General features: G+C 41.3%; 2 protein-coding genes across 2 annotated transcripts in view; both read left to right on the plus strand.

Annotated features, from left to right (window-relative positions):
- The first annotated feature begins 19 nt into the window (after positions 1 to 19).
- The window catches only part of GLB1 (galactosidase beta 1), a 48,876-nt gene continuing 22,184 nt past the window's right edge, over positions 20 to 26,711 (plus strand). The window contains exons 1-10 of the mRNA XM_087768732.1: positions 20 to 174; positions 11,198 to 11,367; positions 19,747 to 19,897; positions 20,217 to 20,277; positions 21,105 to 21,199; positions 22,483 to 22,663; positions 23,941 to 23,999; positions 24,909 to 25,030; positions 25,127 to 25,167; positions 25,636 to 25,748. Of these exons, the coding sequence (XP_087624858.1) occupies positions 121 to 174; positions 11,198 to 11,367; positions 19,747 to 19,897; positions 20,217 to 20,277; positions 21,105 to 21,199; positions 22,483 to 22,663; positions 23,941 to 23,999; positions 24,909 to 25,030; positions 25,127 to 25,167; positions 25,636 to 25,748 (1,047 nt within the window). The 5' untranslated portion in view covers positions 20 to 120. The remainder of the gene's footprint in view (positions 175 to 11,197; positions 11,368 to 19,746; positions 19,898 to 20,216; positions 20,278 to 21,104; positions 21,200 to 22,482; positions 22,664 to 23,940; positions 24,000 to 24,908; positions 25,031 to 25,126; positions 25,168 to 25,635; positions 25,749 to 26,711) is intronic.
- On the plus strand, positions 56 to 7,656 carry TMPPE (transmembrane protein with metallophosphoesterase domain). Its single transcript, XM_087768756.1, has 2 exons — positions 56 to 174; positions 3,084 to 7,656. The coding sequence occupies exon 2, from the start codon at positions 3,173 to 3,175 to the stop codon at positions 4,490 to 4,492; it is 1,320 nt and encodes a 439-aa protein (XP_087624882.1). The 5' UTR covers positions 56 to 174; positions 3,084 to 3,172; the 3' UTR covers positions 4,493 to 7,656.

Genomic DNA, 26,711 nt, shown 5'->3' on the forward strand with positions numbered 1-26,711 from the left:
CGGGACGGAGCAGGCCCGGCCCGGTGGGGCCGTCCGCTGACGCCGCCGCGTCACGGGACGCCGGGCCGAGGAGCGCCCGCTCCGCCGCCGCCGCTTCCTGCCCGCCCGCCGCCGTCCGTCATGCTGCGGCTCCTGCTCCCGCTGGCCGGCTTGGCGGCGCTCCTCCGGGCGGCGGTGAGTCCCCTCGCCTCCCCCTGCCCTGGCCAGGGGCACCCGCTCGGCGGCGGCCCCTTGGCTGTTGGGGGCGGCCCCGAGGGGCGCGGGGGGCCTCCTCCCGCCCCCGGAGGAGGGCGGTTGACTGCGGTCCGTTTTGATTCACCGGCGGTCTGTGGTTGGCGGGGGGTGTTACCGGAGCGCAGGTGCGGGGCCTGGGGCTGCGCCGAGGCGGGAGCTGGCGGGGCAGGTGCGGCGGCGGGGGGCCGGCTCCCTCTCCCGAGCAGGCCTGCCCGCTGCCGCCCGCCGCGCTGGGCCCTCGCCCTCGGCCCTCGCCGCCGTGGGTTGAGGAGGGGATGGCGGTGCCGGCCCGTCCACCTCCGGCGCGGAGCTGGGCCGCCTTCGCCGGGGGCGATCGCCGGGGCGGCTGCCGGCTGGACGCGCGGGCCGAAGCGGTGCTGCCCGCCGCCCTCCTCCCGCCGCGGGGGCTCCGCTCTGAGAGGTCGTGCGGTACGCGGCCTCATTAAGCAGCCCCTCGGGGGGTGCGGGAATCCAGCTGCAGTTACCTGATCCCGAGACTCCATGAGCAGATCCCGTGGGAAAACTCGCTCTTCCTGTGGCGTGCGGGAGGAGGGAGAGGATTTTTCCCGTTCTGCCCTGGCTCAGCATCAGCTCTCTTGTCGCCGCTTTGTCCAGCGGCACGCCGTACCACTGCCTAACCGGGGGCCTGGGCAAATCCTTAGTCTTCGCAGTTGCTGTGGGAGCCGTGCCTTGTCGCTTACGCCTTGAGTTTGAAGCAGAGCGTCAGTGTTCTCTCGATAGGTGTTGCAACTGAATGATGCGCAGGTGGTTAAAGCTGTGTGAAAAGCAGCACAGCCTCATGGGAGACCTTTATCAAGGGGAAGATTGGCTGGCAGTAAGTATGGTCGCCGAGGGCTGGGGATACGGCTGCCTCTTACCATATTCTGAAGGTGGTGGGTAAGAGGAACGGAGAACCAATACTCACCAAATCTGATAGCGTTAGAAGAGGGATGCTTGGTGGTTTTAGTAGATTACTTTAAAACAGATAAAATACTTTAAAAGTGTATAGTGAATTTCAGGAATTTGCTGCTATGGGAGGTTGTAGAAGCGGACAGTATTAACAGATTCCAAAAAAGGATTAGCCAAATTAAAATACATCAGGTTCATAAACAACATCCAAAAATGACTAGGCAAGGATTTGCCTTCTAACACCCCTAATGTAACAGCTTTGTCTGCTGGAGGAGTATGAAGGAAGCAGACCACAGAGAGTGGCCCGGGTCATCTAATTTCTTTTAACAGCATTTCTTATTGCTGTTGTCCAGACAGAATATGGCTTGGTGTCTAGAGGAACTGTGGACTCAAACCAGTAGGGCATGTCTTACACTGTTATCTTCCTAGCTTTGTTTATTTTCTGTGGAGGTTAACACTTTTTCTTAAGAATCGTGTTGTAACAGCTGAGAGGGCTTGACGAACTGAGGCTGGGAGGCATGATTTCTCTGTCAGACCACAGTTCCCTGACCAAGCAATGAGGGAAGGGGCCTTCTTAAAACTGGGTCTAGTCTTCAGAGTATAGCAGGGTCCTATCACCAGAGAGGTGCTAATGTTCTTTTAAATTAGCTTGGGAAAGTATATGCTGCAGATAAGCAACCTGGTAAACTCAGGGCTGTAGACTTCTGGGCTCAAGCTCACTGCAGAGCCCTACCAAGCTGCTTTCATGTCCTAGTTCTGAGATATTTTTGGCTGTAATGATTGCTTACTTTTTTTCTAGTTAAGTGTGGACTGAGAGACAGGAAGTGTTTTGAAAGCCATGCAATGACATACGCTTACTTTAAATAAGGTAGTTTGTTATCTCAGACTTGGTCTCTATTGTGTGTTATGAAAGACCATCCAGACTTTTTTCAACTATGGTTAAAATAAAACAGTAGGTTTGTCTTAAATAGAAACGTGCAAACTGGGCACGAGTAGAAACACTATGAACTCTGAGCAAAATACAAAGCAAAACAGGCAATTCTGGTACGATTCAAGCATAACTGATGCTTGCTTATTTATTTTCAATCTGGGAGCAGAGATGCAGTAGACTTAATGCTCCCTTTATTTCTAGAGGAGCACAGTGTGTGATGTTTTAATCCCTTTTCAACTTAATTGCATCCTGGTAGACCAGGATATGCTGAAATAGGTGTCGAGTCTTGGGAACAGTACACGTAGTGGAAATGAGCAGGAAGTGAGTAGCAAAACACAACGTGGGTTTCACTGGTTCTACTGATTTTTGAGGGCTTTGGGGAAGTCTTATTCACAAGTGGAGGCAAGGATATCTGCCAATACATCATCTGCAACTTTCTGGGACCACAGTTGCATCTGGTGGCTATTCCAGTGGGGATTTCACTGCTGCTGTAGTATGTGTGAGTAGAACCTCTTGCATTCAGTAAGAATGATGTAGGGTGATACCTGCTTTTGAAATGGAGCCAACTGCTTGGGAAGAACAGAGAACACGTGATAAATTAACAGCAGAAGCAGTGTAGTCGCAGAACACGTAAAGCGTTTCCAAATACTATAAGGATTCTTTGCAAATACTATAATGATTGTTGCCAGCGCTTATTATATCACTGTTGTGATCTATTGCCATCTACTATAAGGAAGTCTTAATGAGGAAATGGCATATTAAAAAAAAGGGGGAGGAATCATTTGAGGAAGGCAGGCAGGGAGCTTGAATGTGGACTGCCAGAATCCAGTGTTTTCAGTTGTCTGATTTATTCCACATCAGGAAATCCCCTCCCTGTCTTTATGATAGTGATTCTGTATGACCCAGTGTCCTGGGTAGTACGTACACAGTAACAGTCCTTTATTGCAGTCTGGGAAAAAGGGAATGTGTGTAATATTTTAAAACGGCTGATACTGGTTCCTGGTTGCAGGCTTCGTTGACCCAAGGCATCCCTTCATAACCACACTATTGCCTACTGGAGACTTCTGCAGAACAGAAGGGAACGGTCAGGAAGCAAAGATGATCTCCTTCAAGCAACTGCCTCTTGAAGCAAAGGCTGCAGTGGCTGCAGGAGTGGTTTTCTTCTCCATGATGCTATCGCGGAGTTATCTGGCAGAACAACTTGAGCTCAGGACACGGCGTTGGCTTCTAAGGCTGCAAATGGCGCTATTTGCTAATGCGCTCATGTTGATAGGATCTCTTCATGTTTGGAGAAGCACAGTCACCACGTTCTCCAGGTCTTCAGCTGCCAGCTCCTTCTGTTTCATGCCATGGAAAATGGCTGTGTTCATGTTTCTAGCTTTGGCTCATTCAAGCTTCTTTACATTGCTATTTCTCGTTGCAGAAGAGCCCTATTTTTTTTCTTTAGCTGCCTACACTTGCCTGGGGGCCTATATCATTCTTATCTTCTTCCTCTTCGCTCTAGGCTCTGTAGAGCAGGCTTACAAGTTCTTGGCTGGGAGAGGTGCTAAGGCAGGTACTGGCAACAAGAACAGCAGAACAGCGATGAAACCAATTTTGGCAGTCATGCTGACTGTTGTGCTGACTGTTGTCGGGCTGTTAAATGCTTCCCAGCCTCCCACTGTGAATTCAGTGGAGGTTCCAGTTCACAAGCTGCCCTCAACAATGAATAATCTGAAAGTGGTGTTGCTTTCAGATATCCATCTGGGCCCTACAGTTGGGAAGACCAAGCTTGCCATGATTGTCAGAATGGTTAAGGCTTTGAAACCAGATATAACCGTGATTGTTGGGGACCTGACTGACTCTGAGGCAGCGATCATACGACCTGCTGTTGAGCCTCTTGGAGAACTTAACTCCCCTTTGGGCACTTACTTTGTCACAGGAAACCATGAGTACTACACGTCAGATGTTAGCAACTGGTTTGAGCTGTTAAAATCATTTAACATTCAGCCACTTCATAATGAGAATGTGAAGATTGTTTCACCGAAGAGCACTGATGACTGGTTCTGCCTGGCTGGCGTCGATGATATTGAAGCAGATGTATTGCGCTACTCGGGGCATGGCATGGATTTAAAAAAAGCTCTCCGAGATTGTAGCAGTGAGCATGCAATAGTGCTGTTAGCTCATCAGCCGATTGCTGCAAAGTGGGCCCTTCAGGAGAGACCAGACATAAATTTAATTCTCTCTGGCCATACTCACGGAGGGCAGATGTTCCCACTAAATGCTGGGGCTTATTTTCTGAATCCCTTCTTTGTTGGCTTGTACAAAGTTGGGCAGAACACCTTTGTCTACGTCAGCCCGGGGACGATGTACTTTGGAATACCCATGAGGCTGGGCAGCAGAGCGGAAATAACAGAGATAATTCTACGTTCTCCTTGAGGAGTTTTCCATTTGACAGACTTTTACCGTCCTTTTTGGTCAGTATATTGGTTCTTCTGCTCTGAAAGCATATCCTTTTTCAGGGAAGCCAGAGAAGATATGTTAGGGTGGACTTCAGCAGGTTCTGTTAAGTTTGAGCAGAAAACACTAACTGTATCTTGGGCTTATAAAACAAATTGGGGGCATGTTAAAATACTGAAGAAATTAATTCTTTGTTAATATTGAGGTTCTGCATTTAAAGATAACACTGATGTCATGGAGATAATGTGTGTCCGGTGCATGTTTAGTAATATCTGTGTCCTGCGGCTACTTGATGTTCTACTGTTTGTTATCTATCAGGCAGCTGACTTTTCAGATCTCAGACAGGTGAAGTTCTGATCTCTTGCAGTGAAATCACTCGTGCATGTTTTGCAGAAAGAACCACAGAGCGTTCACTGAGTATGTAAACTTTAGAAGCCTTATACTAGAAATGTTACAGGAAGGGAATAGTTTGGGGTTTTTTATTGAGGCTGGATATCTTTATCCTGCTATGTATCTGCAGCATGTGCTAGGGCTTCCAGTCTGAGTTGCTTACCAGTACAGTAAGGTGCCAAGCATCAGTTCCTGAAATTCAGTTTTTTTCCAGTTAAAAAGCTGGGGAGACTGATATCAAAGGGTGAAAGTAGCTGTCTTTCTGCAGGCATTTTCCCCAGAATAACTGGGCATCTAGTAATTACTTACTGAAAATTGCTCTAATAAAAGCAAATGAGAAAGAAAATTCATAATTAACAGAACTTCTGTTGCTGTCTGAGCATACAGTACCTGCTGATGTAAAGCACAAAATCCAAAGCTGAAATACTCTTTTCTCTTCAATCTGTATTTTTTTTAATGCTTAATTTCTCTTCTGTGATTTTTCTCTTACAAGAGTAAGGAAATGCTATTTGAAAACAATGCAGATAGGTTAATACTTGAATTTTGTTTAAGGTTTTAATATTTCAAGTAAACGGTGTCCTTTTTAAGAAGACTAAACTCTGCAGCAGGTGACTTCCCTTAACAGCATTTGTGCTTCATGTCCTGGTTGGTAGGCACATAGCAGAACAACTGCTACAGGATAATGAGGGATGGAGAATTTCTCTCTCTCTTACCTAGAAGGGCTTAACACAAATTAATGTCGTTCTGGGAAATTTAAGAGATTAGAAAATATTAATAAAAAAACATTCTTGCTTCCATATCTTTGCGTTCATCTAAGAAAGGCAGGATGTAAATTAATGTGCGTATATTGTCCAGGCTGATGAAAGAGTTTACTTTTGTACGTCTTCCCCTCTCCTCCCCTTCCTCCTCAGTGTTGCTGTATGAAACGCCACAAGTCTGGGAGTCCTGCCTTCTGACTCTGAGGTCTCCAGCTGTAGCCACAGGGTCTCCCTTGCTCTGCCTTTCTGCCCACCCGTACCCGGGTCCCTCTCGGGCAGACCTGTGTAGAGATCGGTGCTTACAGAGGAGGCTGAGGATGGCAAGACCAGAACTGCGCTGTTCAGTCGTTTCCTGCCTTCCCGTGTGATCCTGAACCAGACACACTTCTGTTTTATTCTTCAGCTCCTGTTCTCATTTTGCAGGAGGCGTGTGGGGGTATATTTGAAGAGTACCATAGGCTTTGAAAAGTTGTGTTTTTCTGTAAGTGACATTTTGACGTTTCACTTCATCCCCCCCCACCCCTGGCAGTTTCAAACTGCTAAGCTGTTTTTGTGTCTTGTTCCTCTGTACAAACATCTTGCATTCTTACAATATTCAAGGAATATTGAGAAATACCGTAAATGTGTCACATGTGCTGGAAGGTTGGTGGAAGAACTGGAGAAGTCAGTCTTCTTTTAGTCTGAAAACTGAACACCTGACCAGTCAGGCTCTCTACTTGCTGGACTAGATAATTTCTGTTTCCCAGCACCTATAATTTTGTAAACTTTTTTTATGCTTGTGCAATAATATCTGCTGAAGTATCCTGAAGTTTCCACATACATTTAACACTGCTCTCATGGGGTCCTTCTGAGGTTCTTTCCCGTCCGTGGCGTAGTGTCAAATGGTCTTACATAGAGAGAATCTTGATAGCCTTGATACCCTCTGTTTACCTACCAACACGCCTTCGGTTGAAGGCTGTGTTCTGGGTTTAGTAGTGCAGAGTATTCCCTCTAGGCCAGTAGTCCAGGAGGATAGCTTTTCATTTGTTATGCTAAGGGTTATTACTGTGTTAAGATTAATTTTTAAGTGAGTTTCCTTATCGGGAGGCTTTTGTGGGTCTGGTTTTAGATGGCAACTCCCAGTGAGCTGCTAGTATTTTTTTCTTTTTTTTTCCCCTACCCTTTTTATTTTTCTCCTCATTCTGTCCAAATGTGTGCAGAAACCTAGCTGAAATGGTCCTTCCATTGCAGGGGTGTGTAGATGACTTCTTCATTAATTTGTACATGCTCCGCTTTGAGGATATTTGTGTATCCATTTAGGAACAGATACTGTCCTTTTAGGAGTGGTCATATTATCATTTCATAAACTTATTGAGTTCTGCCAATGTAATTTAGATCTTGTTGGTTTTTTTCTTTAACTCCCTCCTCTGAAAGCTTGTTTGCTTGATGATTAGTTATCACTTAAAATGTTTTCTTTCTGTGCCAAAACACTTCAAAGCCTTTTCCTGTTTTGCCTTTTTTTTTTTTTTCTTAAAGTATGAATGGAAAGTATCCTGGATCAACTTTCTTTTTAATAGTAAGAGGAATTAACCTTTTCTAAAATCTCTTTAAGACAGCAATCCCTAATTGTCCTTCAAGGCTTTTTCTATACTTTTTCCAATTTGACTTGAATGTGCGTGATTTAGACCTATGTTCAGTATTCCAGATGAAAACAGTTGCAGTGCTGCTTATTTTGTAATTTTTTTTGATATTTTTTTGTAAATTTTGTGTGCGTGTGTAATGTATTTGATCTGGAGAACTTAACTAAATGAATATATTTCTTCCTATAAAAGGCCAGTTCACTATGGGGGGGGAAGTTAATCACTGTCAGAATAATACCAGAATAGAATAGTATCATCACTTTGTCAAAGTTATATTTATTACATTATATAATCAGTATAGACTGGATTTGAAAATATGTAAATTGTGGTATAACAAATGCTTTCAATGTTGGGATCTAATAAAACTTTATTTGCTTATCAAGAAAGATGCCTCTAATGACCTTTTATTTTGTACCAATATTTATTGTAGCAGTATATGCTGAATAGTTTTAACACACTAATTCTATTTGCCAACAAAAAGCTACTGACAATAAATCTGACTGGTTTGGGAAAATCTTACACCCTCACTGCTAAGTGAGGTATGGTGTAAAGTGGGAAAGGTAAGGCCACTTAAATTTGCCGAATAATATGCATTAATATGATGTGGTATGAATGAACTGGCACTGTAAACAGTGTGCAGTTAGTTTTGTGTCTGTTGAACCTGCTTATCAAACTAGCAGACCCCATCTTCTAGGGTGATGCAGGGAATTAATTCCTGCTGTGTATTCACAGCTGTGAGTATACCATATTGACAGAGCCAGACGTACATTCCTGACGAGAACTGTTTTGTTTTCCTTGCAAGCTCTGGTCTGCAAGCAAGGGGTAGAGTCATGCACTGACAATAAAAGAATGTTGACTAATTCATCAGGAAGGGAAGTCTGTTTACAACGGGCAATGAACGAGGTGAAGCAGAGTAAGTGCTCTGGAAGCTTCCTCCCTCTCCTCGCCCCCATAATAATACTGTATCAGGAAGTGTATGTGTAAGGAAGGTGATTTACAGTTATGGTCACAGCTTTAAAAGTGTGGCCTTTAAATGGTAACTGGTTCAATGATGATCACTTTCATAATTAATATCTTCTTTTCATTGTTTTATTGTTTGAAGAAATTCTTGTTTCTCTGCCAGAGGTGTCTGTCCCCTGAAGGTGGAGCTATGTAAACAGTTGATTCAGCGTTCAGCATCTCTCAACAGTTATCGGCCATAAATGGAGCAAGCATCTTTTCCATAGGCCTCTTGACATGGTTAGTCTAAGTGAGGGAGTTAAAATCCTCTTTCAGAGGGAAACAATAGCAATTTGTTTTGACTCTCCTTCTTTATTCCAGGGATAATGGCCTTTTAATGTGCTTTTTCCTAATGCTTCTCTTCTTTTTTTTTCTTTCTTTTTTTTTTTTTTTTTTTTTTAATATTGCAGAATTGTGTTGCTGCGCCTGGGTTCTGAGTTGCATTTAGTCATGATCATTTTTGAAGCACTCGGTTCTGCATTAATGCTGCAACTTGTCACAGTGCCCTACAGTAAAAAACATCCGAAGAACGTGAAACATCTGCTTGGTGTTCCTTAGGGTGAATGGTTTCCTTAGGGGATGGATACACACAGTACAATTCCATTCTAGTGCAGCATGCCTAGGAATTAAGATGCAGGTCATAAATTAAAGATCAGCAAAATGTCACTTAGATTTGAATTGAAAGGAAAGGAAGCAGATGGTAGATACCTGTGCATCCTCTGCAGCAGTAATTTACTTGAGGTTTAACAGCCTGGAGTTACTAAAACAACATAATTTCCCAGAGAGAATCCCAACCTTTGAGTTATTTTTGTTCAGAGCAGTTGGTTTGTATTTCTCAGCTCTGTAAGGGCCTGATTTTGTGGACACCTGGCACATCCATACCTTTGTTTAGTCAAGATTTATTTCAACTTTCATGGAACTCTTTGTTAAGTAATGTTAAGAATGGGTCCGCGTTTGTGGAATCAGGACATAAATAGCTTCCCCTATGCAATGCTTTGCAGTCCCTTACAGTTCTTGTTTTCCTGCCAACTCAGGGCTGTATCTTCTCGCATCTCTTGTTACATGTCCACCACACAGACAATTTCACTTGTTCACTGTTGGCAGAATGTTTTGGGTTGCTATGTGCATTTAAGATGTCTTCCACAACTTCATTTTAGGCTTTCTGTGAAGAAATGCCTTTATCGCAGTTGCAACACACTATAGTCTTCCTCCTCCTTGGAGTTTGTAGTCTTCAAATGTTTGTAGAGTGTTATCTCACTCAGTTGCTCTGTTTAATGGCAGTCTAGGGATAGGCATGCTTACTCAGCAATTTTATCCTCCAGTTTTCAGGAGAGAGTGTTTTTTCTTTGTACTCGTGTTCTTTTGGCCTGTGACACGTTGCACTGGCTCCTTTTTGTTGTCTTGTTGCACTAAGAATATGGTCTTGGTTGGCAGTTCTGTCCAGTTGTTGGCCAGGAGTCTCAATACTTGCATCTTTATGGTTATACATGCCTGCTGTGTTTCACTCTTTCCATTCCTTTCTCTTTACTCTACCTGTAGTTGTGCATACTATTGTAACAAAATTGTTCAGCAGTTAACAGAAGGAAGTGGTTTCATGGACGGGTTCTTCAAAACTGTGTGATCCGTTGGTCTCTACTTAACCTTTGGGCAGATATCCTCAGATGGTGGATGGCTGTCGTGTAGTGGGGCGTCACCTGGGGTTGTATGGTGCTCTACATCTCTCTTGCCTTTCAAATTTAATCACTTTTGTTTCAAGTAATCAATTTCCTAATTGCTAAGCCCCATTCTCAATATGGCACAGGCCAAGGCCCATCTTTTCAAGAACAAGGCCAGTGTCCTTCAACAGCTTTTAATTTACGATATTGAAAGGTGTGTTTCATTTGGACTAGTATAACGTCCAATGGATCATGAGGTTGGTTTGTTTGACTTCTGACTTATTTTCTGATAGGTATGGAGAACTAACTGATTACAAGTTAAGGTTTGTTCAAAAAAAACTAAAAAAAAAAAAAAGTTAAAGGTTCTTAAAGACATAGGGCCAGGCACTTAAAAAAAGGTCTGTTTTTCCTTGTTTTTAACAAGCAGAAGAAGTACTGCTGTTGGTCATAGTAGTTTAACTCTTACTAAGATCATAGGCTCACTTGAGGAGTAATCCCATGCTCTTGAAGTTAAGGTATTTTTCTTAGGGCTAGGAAGTGCAGATTCTTATTCTTAATTTACCTGCTTCTTTTTTAAGTTCACTGGTTTGGGTGTGCTTAGCTGGAAAAGTATTGAAAGTAGGACTTTCTCCGAAAATGACTGATTTTTAGTGACTTACATAAATGTATGTAGTTCGCCAGTCTGATCTATCAAACAGTTTTATACTTACTAGAAATTAAGCTTTCAAATGTGTATGTGTCGGTGCCCTGGAGCATTTAGAATGTGGTATTTGTTCCTCAGAAGCTCCCAGCTGGCTTTTGCTTCTAGACTTAAGCATGACATTAAGTTGGAATTAGAGTTGTGTTTTCCAACAGTGTAGTAAGTAGAAGCATTGAGTGCAAAGTGTTGGCATTCACCAAATCTCCTCTCACTAATTCCCCATCATTTGCACTGGTGTAAGCAACTGCAAAATGTATCACTTTAGAAAGATGGTGCTATATACTCGTTAGAAGTGGAGAATGCATGCCGTGTATTTTGGTGTTGTAGTGAATCCTGTCATTGCTGAGTGGTTGGCAGATGTATTGTGCTTCGGTGTGTTAGGCTCGGGTGGGCTATATGTAGCTAGTGGAGAGCCATTCACCATCAGTTATTTTAACTCCATTGTACCTTCTATTGTGGACAACCCGCAGATGCTGTATAGACTGTTCTCTGTGTCTTTCAAGGCAGAAAAGATTATATTGTGTATTTTTTTTGTTTGTTTTTTTTTTTTTTTTTGTACACAGAATATACCCCAGAGGAGTTTCGGGATTGATTATGACTGTGACTGCTTTGTCAAGGATGGGAGACCTTTCCGTTACGTCTCAGGTAGCATTCACTATTCACGGGTGCCCCGGTATTACTGGAGAGACCGCTTGTTGAAGATGAAGATGGCAGGGCTCGATGCCATTCAAACGTAAGTAGCTGTTGACTTTCAAAGTGATTTTTAGTCCTGGGAGATGTATGAGCAGTAGTTAAGTGGAATGCTACCATTGTTACTTGTTATTAATTTTTAAGTAATAGGTGAGAAAGCTCCTCAGAAGTGAAGGGTGGTACAGGATGACCTGTAACAGCAGAGACTGGGACAATTGGGCAGGTTATAGCTAACAGTCGACGTCCCTGCTGATAGGCAAAACCTCTTACTTCACAACCCAACGTACAGATGTGACCTGAAACAAATTTTTGGACTGTGAACTTTGGCAACTATAAAACAGTTGTATGTGCCCTGCCTCTGCCAAGGGCATCGTAATCTTTGGTCAAAAGGCAGACGAGGTGAGAGGGGACAATAACCTCTTAATACAGCCTAGGTTGTATCGCCCTGAAGCCTTGAAAATATTGGCAAAGGCTGCAGTAATATTTAAAGCTATTTCACCAGGAGCGTTTAAATTTGGAAAATTGGTTGGGAAGTAGGTGTACTTCTTTAAAGAAAAGACAGTTTAAACAGCTTTCAGTTGTGTGTACCAAACCTTTAGTCCATCTTTCTTGTCTTTCCTACCTGGTTGTATACTTATTACAACAGGTGAAGCACAGATTTTAAAAAATGCAACTTACTCTTATTTTTGCCAAAGCTTCCTTGACAAGGGAAGAAGGATGGTAGAAAAGTGTAAGACACAGTCTTTTCATGCAATGGTTTTAATTCCGAAACATGTTTGTTTTTCTTTCCTAAATCATTACAAGGCTTGGATCTTCTCTTTGAAACAGCCTGCTTGCATGCTATGGACTGCCAGAGGACAGGGCACTTTGCTCAGTGGGAGCATTGCACCATCTCTCCTTCCCCTCCCTTAAAATCTGTATTTTGTTTGACCTGCAAGTTGCAGAGTTGCCTTCCACACTTGGGGATGTGATTAGTAAGGGTTAGTATGTGAAGAACAGATGGCAGGGAAAGAAAAGAAGTAGGTTGGTTTTTTTTTTCAAATTTAGAATTCTCTATTTTTTTTCCTATGTCTTAAAACTCTTCCCTGTGTTGTGATGATGTAGTGACTTTTTGGTTGGTATTTTTTGGAGTGTTTTTGTTGTTTTCTAATAAAGCAAACAAGTTCTATCTTCCATCACCTAAGAACAATGGGATTAAGTAATACACTTGCTCTGGACAGAGTTGCTGGAATTGCCTGTGTAATTATTTTGTGCTGCAATAAAAGTAGTCTCAAATGGGCCTGAAAATTATACCTTCTGATGTCTGGCTTGAAGATCAGCCTGGGTCCTGACAATAGCTCTGTGACTCCTGTGAGCTGTAGTGTCTCATACTTCCCTTATGCCTCTGATTTATTTTCCTCCTCCTCCTAACACCCATATATCTTCAGTGCCCTCTGTTCATCTCCAGCTTTTTCAAGCAGTCCCTTCCCTTTTTCTTTCAAATTGCCAGTTCATGTTTCTGCTGCATCGCTGGTCTTTTGAGATAGGAATCTTTTATTTCCCATTCCCCCCATTACTGTTGTTTAATGGCAAAATTGCTGCAGGGCTGGGTTTTTTTCCTGTTGCTTCCTTCTTCTTCCTTTGTAATCTCCCGCTAATAAGTTTTGGTTTTTTTTTTTTCTTCTGTCTTTATTTTCTTTTTTTTCCGCTTGTTGAGGTCTCTTACTCTGTGCTTTACTGTTTTGCATTAGTGTCCTTCCCCTGTGCAGGAAGGAGTGGAGATTGTGTTGTGTTGCTGGTGTTGACTGGTCTCTGTTGGTCTTGGGAGAGCTGAGTTGTCTCTGTTTAGGCACAGAAGGTACGGTACAGCTAGCAAGTGTTGCCCTGTGGCTATGTGACCTACAGCCTTAGGTGTTGTTGCTGGATCACTGATGACAAATAACAGGTATTTTACAATCTCCTTTTTTTTGTAGAGCAGACTGGGATTCTTTAACTTTCTCCCCCACCATTGCTTACCTTTGTATTTTTTCTACTATGGCGAAATATAGCTCCTAAATGTGTATCTTATAAACGGAAAGTACCCCTGTGCCTTGCATTTCCTACAAGAATCAATCCATGCATCTTTCCATTTGACACTGATGTCTCTTTCTCTCTTGATGCTAAAAAAAAAACAACAACAAAAAAAACCCCAAACCAAAACAAAAAAACACCCAAAAAACCACCCACCAAAACCCTTTTGTTTTTCTTTGAAGTTTGCAGATAATCAAGCCTTACTGCTCTTGATTATTTGAGATAAAGCAATACATTTTTGTGTTACCCCAAACAACTCTGCTGTGATTTTGTGTGGTTTTGGTAAAAGTGGAAATTGGTCTAGATGATTATTTAGTTGTGTTTTTGTTTTCTCTTCTTCTGCCTACTCTTTCCTGGATCAGTAAAACTATTAGCAAAGGACTGAGATACCAGCTGGGGGAAGTTGTTCTGGAATGGGCAGCAGCACTGCCAGACCTTCTGGCAGAATGTGGTGGTTGGACTCCCAACCTTGGGGCCACCTCTGAAGACTGTGATTTTGCTGCTTGGGCTTTTTCCCATGAGACAGGGAAGGGTCTTGCTATAATTTGAAATATGGGAGCCTTCCTTATTCTTATCAGGGTGCTCCCAGTGAGGCTTACCACTTCAAGGGAAACAGGATCCTTTTATTACAGGATTGTCCTCGTAAATACCTTGTGGTCAAAGCAAGCCAGACCTGCTCTCTGTCCTGTTCTCTGCATCGTTTACCTAATGACTGAGTGTCATGGTTTAACCCCAGCTGGCACCTAAGCACCACACAGCCGCTCTCTCACTCCCCCCGCCCCAGTGGGGTGGGGGAGAGAATTGGAAGGGTGAAAGTCAGAAAACTCGTGGCTTGAGATAAGAACAGTTTAATAATTGAAGTAAAATGAAATAGAATAGTAGTAGTAGTAATAATAATATAATAATACAATAATAATATACAAAGCAAGTGATACATGATACAATTGCTCACCACCTGCTGACCGATGCCCAGCCCGTTCCCGCGCAGCAATCGCTGCCCCCCGGCCAACTCCCCCCAGTTTATACACTGAGCATGACGTCATATGGTATGGCCAGCTGTCCTGGCTGTGCCCCCTCCCAGCTTCTTGTGCACCAGGCAGAGCATGGGAAGCTAAAAAGTCCTTGACTGGTGGAAGCACAGTGTAAGCAACAACTAAAACATCAGTGTGTTATCAACATTATTCTCATACTAAATCCAAAACACAGCGCTCTACCAGCTACTAGGAAGAAAAAATCAACTCTATCCCAGCTGAAACCAGGACAGCATCCACCCCTTATTCCATATCATATACGTCATGCCCAGGTCTTACACTTTTGAATACATTCCAATTAATCACTACCACTTTTCCAGTCTTTTGATATATATATAGAGAGATATATATATATATATACACACACACACACACATAGATATAATTTCCTTAGTCTATAGGCTATCCCTCTAAAATGTTTGTTGAATTAATTTAGTCCATGACTTTGGGCTTCATCTGTCATAACAGTCGTTCAGGGCAGGAGAGATGGCGTGTGGTGTTGGATTGTTGCATGCTGAAGCCAGTTCTGGTTCCATCACTGCTGCGCTTTGCTCGGTTTCCTCAAAGTTCATTCTTCATTAATTTGGGTGGTTCTTACTGTATAGTGTTGATATGGCACATAGTAATTATTCAAGTGATGACATCCAGTATTATATAGCAACTAACATTATACAATTCAGTTTATTGGCTTTTTTCACCCAAAATCAAATCCCCTTGAGGTACACATCGGACTTCCCCATCCTTCTGCATCACCCACCAAGTGCACCCAGGTCCTTGAGCAAAAGCAATCCCACGGATGGGTTTACCTCTGCCTAAGGCAGGAGTAACCCAGACTGCCTTCCCCGTCATATTTTTTTAGGTGCACTACAGGGACTTTATCCCTCTCTACAGTACGTGAAAGTCTTGATTGGGCAGGGCCAGCTCCATTGGCAGATCCCCTAGTGTTGACTAACCAGGTGGCCTTTGCTAAATGTGTATCCCAGTGTTTGAATGTCCCGCCACCCATTGCTTTTAGTGCAGTCTTTAACAGTCCATTGTGTCGTTCGATGTTCCTGGAGGCTGGTGCGTGATAGGGGATGTGATATACCCGCTCAATGCCATGCTCTTTGGCCCAGGTGTCTATGAGGTTGTTTCAGCACCTCATGTGGGACTCTTGAATGGGTGAAGTCAATATATGTTTATAACCATCTGCACCTGGAAACATCTTAAGCAATAACAGAATATGACAAAACAGGTGACAGGAAGCTTGATCTTACATTAAAGCGTAAAATATCAAGGTCTCAACCTTCCAAATAGCAGGTTGAAATTTGATGTTGTGGTTGGTGTGACATCCCAGAAGATGATGGAGGCGTACCTAGGAGCTCCACTCCTGATCTCAGCAGGTAGCATGCAGAGGCATCTGGTCACACCAGGGTAACTGTCCTTGTTTTCAGTTCCTGAACTGAAACTGTTCCTGAACTGTGTCTGCCAACTAGAAACTAATGCTATCAAAGACATCTGGAACATCTGGAAAGGAGTGAAAGTTACGTGGTTTGGTTTGGGTTTTTTTGGCATGGAGGAGATAAACAATTAACCACTAGATGGGGCTAAATATTTACAAGATTTACAGATCAGTGGAGAAGATTCCTGGAAGAATCCACAGTTACCTCACAGGATCATAGAAAGTTAAAGAATGTTAAGTGTTTTATTTGTTTTACTGTATTTGTTGACTAATGAGCAGAAAACTATAAACCTGTAGAAACTCCCTCTAAGAAAGAGCTGCTGTTTAGAATATCTATTAATTAAAAATAAGCACAATTTACTTTTTCTAAAGACTCATAAATGTGTAATTTAACTGGCATGTATAAAATGCTGCTCTATTATTTATGAAATTAGTACAAGTTATTTAATTTTGCGCTATTAAAAAAAAAAAAACAGCTGGTATTACAGAGAGAATTATCCTGTACATTAGGGTAGTTAAAGTGGGGTTTTTTGCCTGTTCGCATCTTTCTGAAATAGGAGAGGAAAACTATGACTTTTAAAGAAAGAGAAGGTTATAGGATAAAGCTTAGAAATTGTATGTAAATGGAGAGTAAATGCTATTACTCAAATACAGAAGAAATACCATGTTTCAAGTTTGAAAAAGGAATGTGGCATTCCTTCATAAATTCATTATTGTGTAGCTAAAGCAGTACAGCATTAACAACTGACTATAAATTTGTACAATGGTATATAGGAATTATACTTATTATATGCTGATAATAACAATTTCAAAGCAAAATGATTTAATTTGAGGACGTTGCTAGCTGTAGAAAATATACTGGGGGATTAAAGCGTATTAGTAACAATTTTTAGACCAGTGTTTAAAATAGATTTATATCATGATTAATTCTGTAAAAAGGCATTTCGCATAAATTTTTTCTTCACTTTCTTCCCTCCTTCTCCACTAAAATCTGCTTTTTTTTCCGGCCTTGTGGGGGAACATGGGGCATAAATTAAAACTGTTTCTGGAAGAATTTTTCTATCTTCTTCCATCTTGAGCATAAGGGAGTTGGAGAAACCCTTTTGTCCTCACCTCAGACACTATTAAGCATATTTAGACCTTCAGACTTGTTTCTAGAACAAGTTCATAAAACTGTCTAGTGAGTATATTTTCATAACTAACAGGTTACAAGGTGTAGTTAAATTACAGCTAGAATGTTTTTCTCATATTAACCTGTAATCTCCTTACCAGTTATTTATAACTTCTTCGGTAGCCTAAAGAGAAAAGAGCATAAGCAGTTGCTGTCTGTCTGTAGCAGTATTTTAGGCAGTGAGAAACTGTTATGAAGTTAATATCTAGTCATCTTTATTTAGCTGAAACAGGTGCAGCTCTCTGCTAGAAGCATTTTTCGGTGAATGAGTTGCTACATCAACATGCCTGTTAATTCCTCCCAGAAAGAGCTTTCTCTCTTACTGCAGTATCATGTTGGTACCTGCACACCCTTTTTCTATTAATACCACTTCTGTATGCCTGCTTTCTCATTTTCTATTTTTTGCCTTTTCCTGTGCAAGAGAGAATTAAAAAGTGGTAACTTTTAATTCCTTGTTGATATCAGACCATGTTGCTCATTAGTTAAGAGCTTTTAGAATCCTGATCATGTTGACCGGCGGATTTGCAGCTGCTCCCCATTTGCAAAGCGTGCTGTGCATTACATCACCTAGACGTCAATAAAAGCTTTGGATATAGTTAGACCTACCAAAGAGACTTGGGATACTTCTCAAAATGTCCCATTACTTTCCCAGCAAATTGTGTGGTGTTCTTTTGTGGTTAATTTTTATTCTATAGTAATGTTATACCAACTAGCTTCTATTTGTTTTTTCTTGTTTGCGTATAGGGATGTTGTACAGCAAAGTACTAAAAGCCTTGCTAAGTCAAGAGACATCACCTTTTTTCCTTTTCCCTAATCCTTTAAGCAAGCTTTCCTGTGAACAGATGGAGTTAGGTTTATCTGTCCTTGACAAATCCATAGTCACATATAAATAACTTAAAGGAAGTCTGTATTTCTAAGCAATAGTTTTGAATAACATAGTTGTTATGGCTTAGACTAAACTAAAATTGTTCTGCAGTGATAACCTGGATAATGGTATATGGAACAGGGAAAGCAAGCACAATACAATACTTTGATATTGGCTTCTTTGAGGTAGGGTGGTCATCTGTTTGTTTTAAATAGTTTTCTACTTTATCTACTTTTCTCTTAAATGTCAGCTATCAGCTTGCTCCTCTGCTTGAAATTTAGACAAAGTGCACAAAACTAAATTAATGTTGAATGTATTTTCACATGGTTCATATATTAATTAAACACACATTCAGTTTGTTCTACAAGTGAGTTAATCGCGTGCTTTGGAAACAATTAGAGCAGGCTGACAAAGAAATAAAATATACTACATAGAGGGGAAAATCTGCATTCTGGTGCCTGAGTGCATTGCTTTGACTCCATTCTGGCATACAAATTTTAGGCTTTATCTTTTCAAACAGGGGCTTAAGATTTTGGCATTTGTGAGGTTATAATATTAATTAATGTTGCTGAAAGATTCTAATTTTTGTATTTGATGTTCATGTGCATGTATGTCTGAGTGTGGCCATTTCAGTAGTGTGCTCACGTGAAGGTTCCCGTTTTTCTTGCTTATTGAAAGTGTTTTCTGCACTTTCTTTCCCTCTTGGGTAATTCTTACAAAATTAACTCTGGAACATATAAACAAACACAGACAGTAAGAAAAGTGTTGCTTGAGAGGATCTTTGCTTGACTAACCACAGTTTTGGTTTTACAGATTTTTCTCAAATTTGTTGTCTCTGGAACAGTGGCAACAGTTCGCTTAGAGAAATGACAAACCTATGTGCAAAAAAGCAAATGCATGGAGAACGAGTTTTCCCATTCTCTTGAATCCTTGCTCAGGCTGTACTCATCCCTAATTTTAATGTCTGTCTATGCTATGACTGCCACTTAGCACCATCCCAAGCCAAAATTCTCATGGTTGTCAAGCACGAGCCACAAGCTACAACATTCGCATAGTAGTTGGTAGATAACATGTTTGTTTGTTGTATTGCAACCAAGTGTATTTTTTTTATCTATCTTCTGTGAGGTGTTCTGTGGTGAGGTTGTGGTTTCCTAAGTCCTGGAAGTAGCAGAGAGGTGTTCTCTCAAATGGTTATCTGCTTGTTTCACAGCTTTATTACTTGGTTGAAATGAAGTTTTACTTTGTCCAGGCTCCTGTGCACCTTAGCATCCTCTAACTTGACCGTTCTTCCCATGCTGGTTTTCCAGAATCTGCGTTGCTTTCAGGAAAGCTTTCAGGACCTAGATGCAATATCATTTGAGGCTTAGACATTTTTAAGTTCCTTGTTGTGGCAGCAGCATGGACCTGTCAGCCTAGTTGGTGTTTCCTGTGCCAGCTGGGTGATCCATTCACAAAGGGTCATGCACTGTTTTGGGCGAGCTTGTTCTTGACCATCTCCTTTGTGCGTGATTTCCAGTATTCATCTCTTCACAAACCTCCCATCACTATACAACTGGCAGCTGACTTGCTAACATCAAAACTGGTAACTACTTAAATTTTGGAAGAGACATCATGGTTTCAAAATGGCAATACCGAAGTCTGTTCTTGCATTGATGTGGACTCCTGCAGACATGCTGCAAAGTACTAAGCCTTATTTCAGTATTAATTTTAATACCTTTTGCCATATGAAGTACCTCACAGAAGAAAGGCCCTAGAGTTATTCTTGTATTTTACTGATCTCTGGGGTGTGTAGTGCAAACATTTGTTATTTGGAGTTCTGATTTAGTCTCAGTTTCCTAATGGAAGTTGATCTTCTCTCTTCATAGGTATGTGCCCTGGAACTACCACGAAACCCAGCTGGGCGTGTATGATTTTTCTGGTGACAAAGATCTAGAGTATTTCCTGCAGCTTGCTAACGACACTGGTTTGCTGGTTATCCTGAGAGCTGGACCTTACATCTGTGCAGAATGGGACATGGTACAGCCTTTTGTAACAGTTATCTCATTTCTAGAGTAAATCTAATGCAAGTATTTCAGTCTTAAAGTAGACGAACGAACTTCTTGTATCCTTGGTCAAGACTCTTGGTTTAGCGTATTAAAATCCATGCGTCCTAAGTGACTTCTTACAACACAAACTTACTTTGTATTTGTTTTTTCATTGGGAATTATTACTTACTTGTAGAAAATCAATCTTCAGGTCTCAATATATGTATAAAAGTATAAAAAAGTATAAAAGGCTAAATTCTTCTTACATTTCCTAAAAATGGTGACTGAAGTGATTCCCTTTCTTTTCCCAGGGAGGTCTTCCTGCATGGCTGTTGGAGAAGAAATCTATTGTTCTCAGGTCTTCTGATTCAGGTAGAGGCATCAAAAAAGACTAGCAAAAATACACTTTAGCAGCAAGGCGACCTGCTGTTTGAGGCCATTACTAGATAATTCATATTTCAGCTTAAGTTGTCTTGTGAGTAAAATCTTCAGTACTTCTAATTAGAAGTGTGCATTCAATAACTATGTAGAACGAACAAAGTAGGATAGAAAGTTTCCAAGGTACTGACAGGTTTCATGAAAATTGGTGCCAAGAGAGAAATCATTGTCACCATTGAGGAAAAGACAGATATCTCTCAGCTTTGAGTTTTTCGGTTTTGCAGCAGCCAACTGGCCACTCATTGTGGGGGTCCTTCCTGGCTGGTCAGTGTGCATGTAATTTCAGAACTAGTTACAACATTCTTATATGCTACCTGGTCATGGGCCAGACATGGAGCAATGAGATGAGGCAGGAGATTAATGTGGTTGTTGGAGTGCCTATTAGGGGACAAAGGGTATATATTATATCCGATTTCAGTTCGTTCATTGTGGGATAAATTATTTAGATAAATGGTACACACAGCAACATTTGAACTTGGTTTCATGTTGAAATGTATTAGGATGACTTGTGTGAGACATATTGAAGTCTCTCTGGTGATTTTCAAAGTTCATCAGTATTTTAAGTGTTTTTATTTTTTAGTAAACTGTACTGGAAGCTGACATTTATGAACAAGTATAATAGCACATTAGTTCATTAAATGCTGTTCTGTTATACTTTACATATTTGGAACACTAGGTAAAAACTACCCATATATAATTTAAAACAAAAACTAGAAAAAAAGCAGAAAAGTTGTGAAACATCTATACTTTGTGTATCACAGATTACCTGGCAGCAGTAGAGAAATGGATGGGTGTCCTTTTGCCAAAGATGAGGCCTCACCTCTATCAAAATGGAGGTCCAATCATCATGGTGCAGGTAACTTCCTGAAAGTCAAATGAACCCAAGCAGCGTGGATGCTCTTGCAGGCACTCCATGGGTGTTGGGTGGTAATGTTACAGATGTTCCTTAACAGTTTCAGGTAGCTGAAAGATTCTGATGAAATCCCTTATCCTAAAGAACCAAATGCACTGTTTCCAGAATTCAGAGTACTCGTCTGCTCTATCAAAGTTGTTTCTCACAACTATAGAAAGCAATAGAGGAAACTTGTGGAGCTTTTTAGATTTGAGTTTCATGCCAGTTCTCACATAAAGCCACAATACATTACAATTGCGTGAAACTCTCTGACAGGAAAAAGGGGAACAAAGATACCTGCAGATAGAAGCAAAAGCAGTATAGAGTAAGTCTAAAACTTGCGACAAAAGCAGCCTCAAAATTTAGGCTTTTTAGTTCTTAGCACCTAACTGTAAGTGTTTCAGGACACAATGTTGTATGTTCATGGTGAGTAGCTTCTCTCTTAAACTCCTTCTAGGTGTACAGTCATGATTGTTCCATATTCCTAGTATTTGACCATAACAAAAGCTTTGTTTTAATTTTTTTTAAAACTTCCTGGTTGGCACAGGATGGGATAGGAGACCCTTCTTCTAATATGCCCAAAATCATTGTTCTTGAACAATGTATTATGTCTATTGAGCAAAAGCACTGGGTAAAATTATTCCTTGGCAGAAAGATGCTTATAACAGGATTTTCAGAAATAACCTTCAGGTGTGTGTGGCATTGGATCTGGACCTTGAAAGTCCATCACCTTAGGAAAAGGGCAAGATGTGTACCTCTCAGTAGTAGCAGGATTGTCCTTCTCCCCTCAGTATTTTGAGTCAGTTGCAGGGCTTTGCTGTTCATGTGAGCCCCTTGTAGGTGTCTCTGTTCTGAAAGTCAAATTTTGCTGCAGTTTTTATCACGTCACAACCCGTTCTATGGTTTTATTGTTCTGCTTGGGAGGGGGGTCATAGCTCTCCATTTTTAATAGAGACTGTGTTTTGATCACTGTTGCTAAGTAGCTAGGGTAGAGACTTCTATGTGGAGGGTGATTTTGTAGGAAAATTACTTATCTCCACACAATGATTGCTCTACTGTAAGATACAGGTGAGAGGAATGAGTGCCTAGAAGTGTTGTCTTTTCTTACTCCTCAGGTCTGGAGTTAAAATGACATTTTCAGCATTGCTGTCAAAGGAAGAGGATGGTTGGATTTGGGCTTTCCATTTTTGGTATCAGGTGCAGACTGAAGTGGGCTACTGCTTTACTGACTTGCTTTTACTGTGCAGGTAGAGAATGAGTATGGAAGCTACTTCGCTTGCGACTATGACTATCTGCGTTCCCTTCTGAAGCTCTTTCGCCAGCATCTTGGGGATGAGGTGGTACTGTTCACAACTGATGGTGCAAGCCCATTTCACTTGAGATGTGGAGCTCTTCAGGGTCTTTATGCAACAGTGGACTTTGCCCCAGGTTGGAGACTGCGGTTTGTTACCAAAAAAATCTGTTGTGTGTGTTTGTGGCAGGACAAGCTGACTTGACTGCTTGACAAACCTGATGGCTTTGTTTAAATGGGGTAATAGAATCATAGAATATCTCAAATTGGAAGGGACCCATAAGGATCATCGAGTTCAACTCCCTGGCATTTATATGTATTTGATGTACTCTTAAACGTACAAGAATCACCCACAGGTACAAAGTTAGAGAGTCATAATCACTTCCTCGCATCATGAAATCATGAATAAACGATTTACACTGCTCATAGTGCATACCTCCTAAAAATTAGCAGTAATAGTTGGCATTGATTCCATTGGGGTTTTTTTAAATATATTTTTTGATGCTGGTTTTTTTTGTTGTTATTGTTTTGGTTTGGTGTTTTTTTAATGTATTCTGTCTGTCTGAGGATCCAGCCCACATAGTTAATTTCTTTCTAAACCAGTGGTTACTGGACAAAAAATTACTGCTGAACATCATCATTAGAAATGTGCACACTGCCACAGTTTGCTGTGATCTGGGCCTGAAGAATGGCTAAGCAACCATAGTGTGTTCAGAAAGTGCCCTTTTGATAGAAGAGGAGAGTTAATGATATAAAGGTTCATATACTGCACGGAATTGGCAAAATAGGCTTAAGGCACACGAAACAATCTCCAAGATAAATCTTTCTGTATTTTTTTACACGTGGCCTCTTTTGTACATTATTCTTTCTACAGTCAAATATGTGTGCTTAGCAGGAATGAATCTGTTTTCTTACAAGTAGATTGAAATAGTGAACTCCTTCATGAGATGGTGAGCTACTCATGGAAGTAGTTATTTCCAGTCCCTATGGCTTGAGCCACTAGGAGTGATCAGAAGTGAAACTCCTCTTTAGAGACTGCCTGGCTTCTGTTCTTCCGCATAGTCTTGGTACCACAACCTCAGGCCTATACTTCCCAATGACTAGGTAGCTATTCTGACACATCTCAGACTTTCTGGTGCCAGGACGTCATTCCTGAGAACAGCTGGGTTTTCAGAAGATGTATGTCAAAACACAGACATACATGCATGCATGTATACATGTATGTATATATTTCAAATAAACTCTGGAACTTAAACACTGGAATCAAGGGTATTGATTTCTGTGTTTTTTGAAGTAACTTTCTTGTTTGGATTTTTCCTAGGTGTTGGAAGGGAGATAAGACACCTATTTCAGTAAAATGAAGGACTTAAAGTCATGGATGTAGCAACTCAATTTTATTTCTGTCTGCTTGTAGGTGGCAATGTCACAGCAGCATTCTTAGCTCAAAGGAGCAGTGAACCTATGGGCCCTTTGGTATGTCTCTTCATTTAAATTTCTTATATCATTCCTAATCTTGCAGTGGTTAATAAGAGAGGAATTGACAACAGTATGTTGGACAGTTTTAGGGACATGTTTACAAAGACATAATTTCCAAGTCAGTCAGAAAAACTCAACAGAGGATCTTCTCTGTGTGTTTGTCAAATCCACATTAACTGCTGTTCTGCAAATACCTTTTTAGTCTCAAAAGGTATTGATTTTCTTTCAGTATTTTTCCTTGCTAAGACAAATGTTTACAAAGCAGCGGAAACAGTAAGTATGATTAGATGAGTTAGTGAGGTACATGTGTGGGTGGAAGTTAAAAGCAAAATTAAAAGGGCAGGTTAGAAGTTGCTTCCTGTTTTCAGCTACCCCAGAGGTTTTACACAAGCTATAATGGGATGTGAGATCACAGGAAGCCATTTTGACAAAGGGAGAAGGCCTGTTGAGGGCACAAGATTATCTCTGTGCTGTGAAATTGTTTAGAATGCAATTTGAGTATTTGAACGGTTTATTTTTCATTACATCTAGTCTACGTATGCTATTCTGCAGAGATTGTATTGGTTCCATCATTTATTTGAATGCCAGGCATCTGAAACACGTTCATGTTGACAGGTTCCAAGGAAATCCATGCTCTTTGCTACTTAAGCAATTATTTTCAAAGTGTTCCTATAAAATTATTGAAGCAATCCTTTAGTTTCTTTGACCAGTAATTTGCTGAAAAGGAGTGACTTAGTATACTAAGTAAATACTTTGCTGTATTTATAGTAGTTTAAAAATGGTTCAAATGAGTCAAGGTGCCTTTTTTCCTTCCTTTTTACAGTTAGTAGCCTTAAATCACATTGCATTCTGTTCTTGTTCCCTCTTCATGTTTTCCCTTCCTCTTTTGCCCTTCCTCCCTTTCAGGTTAATTCTGAGTTTTATACTGGATGGTTGGATCACTGGGGGCACCGTCATTCTGTTGTGCCCACACAAACTATAGCTAAAACACTTAATGAAATCCTGGCACGTGGTGCTAACGTTAACCTGTAAGTGTGTGTTCAGTAGAGGTTAATTTGGGGGGGATTTTTTTTTCCCAATTCAGCAAAACCTGATTTAAGTGGATGGCTTTTTTTCCTTTTTAGGTACATGTTTATAGGTGGGACTAACTTTGCCTATTGGAACGGTAAGAAATTATTTAAATGATACTAATGACGTAGGGGAGCTGTTTATGAATTAGGTAGTAATGTATTCTGTGAAAGAATAAGCCATGCCTGCTTTCACATGGCAAAAGATGACTGCACTAGCTGTTCTCTGTCTATTGGCAGCATGTTGTACTAAAGCCACATGGTATTTATCTTTGCAATGGCTACTTCTGCTTCACTCAGTCCTGTGAAACAGTTGAAACATGGATAAATTTGTTTGTCGTCAGAATATTTCTGAAGACTGTATAACAGAGCAGTGTGAGCTCAGAGGGACATTGTCCTCCATCAGGAGTAGTTTCTCTATGCCAAATCCCAAATACCAAGGCCTACATTGAATCTAAAAATGTAGCAGAGTCTGGCTGTGATTGGAAAGAATTCTGAAAGTTAATACCTTTGGAAAAAAAACAACTCTTTCACTGTTTCTATTGCTTTTTCCCCCTCCTCTTTAGGTGCTAATATGCCCTATATGCCACAGCCCACTAGTTATGACTATGATGCTCCACTGAGTGAAGCAGGGGATCTGACAGAAAAATATTTTGCCTTGAGGGAAGTCATTGGTATGGTGAGTGTCCCTAGGACATATTTAGAATGGTTCTTTGAAACACCCCTGGTGTACTGCAAACTCTCTCGCTCTTGTGTTGGCATAAGTTACTTCTGAATTTACTATTTTCTGCAGGTGAGGGAAGTGAAGTAGAACAAGGTGATTAGGCCAACCTTGTTGTTAGAAAAGGGGAAAGATCTTGCACCTCTCTGGCTATCCTTTCTGTCCCGATGGCTCCCTCCTTCCTTTCAGAGTTGGGGATACAGGTGCAGGTCTGACACCAAAATGATTCAGCTCTTCTTTTTTGCTGCATTTGTTTTCTTTCAGCTCAAGGTCAGTAAGCTGAATGGGCTGGCTCAGTCAGATGAGAGCCACTGCTGGCACAAGGGTAGGAGAGGGAGGCAGGAGGGGTTTGGCTGGGAGTAGAGACGGAGGAGGAGTGAACAGAGCTTTTCCCATCAGCAGCATCGATCAGCCATTCAGTCAGCTCAGGCTCATCACTCGATGTCAGCCTGATAGGCACTGCAGCGTAGTGCTTTGGCTGCCTGTATCCCAAGCTTCGTGTTGTGGTTTTGGGCCTCTGTGAGAAAGAGCATGCTTACACAAATGAACACATCTTGTTTTTGTGATGCCACAAACTGTAGCTAGTGGGTGGGACCAGCTTTGCCTTTGCTGTAAAAATGCACAGTATCTCTACAAACGGGAGACTGAAGTGAAACATGGAACCTGTATCTGGATTTTGAATAGCCTTGCATTGGAAGCTGTTCAGATAAGGCTTAAAACACAGATTCCATGGGAATCCCAAGGCTCAGGCTTGTGCTCGCTGTCCTGTTGCATGCCAGCAACATCCCTATTCACTAGAAGACATTTTTTGATGGGAGTAGATCTCCCAAAACTGTATTACACTTTCTCTAGGGCTGAGCACGCCTTTATCTCCATACCTGTAGAAGGCCTGCTGTGGATGATTTTCTTCAATTTCTCCAT

This window comes from Nipponia nippon, unplaced genomic scaffold (genome assembly GCF_047370975.1).
Source record: "Nipponia nippon isolate SJK-2023a ecotype South Korea unplaced genomic scaffold, ASM4737097v1 scaffold_1, whole genome shotgun sequence".
NCBI lineage: Eukaryota > Metazoa > Chordata > Aves > Pelecaniformes > Threskiornithidae > Nipponia > Nipponia nippon.

Bases quoted from the DNA above. Each gene is read 5' to 3' on its own strand.
- TMPPE (XM_087768756.1), top strand. From the start codon at position 3,173: ATGATCTCCTTCAAGCAACTGCCTCTTGAAGCAAAGGCTGCAGTGGCT.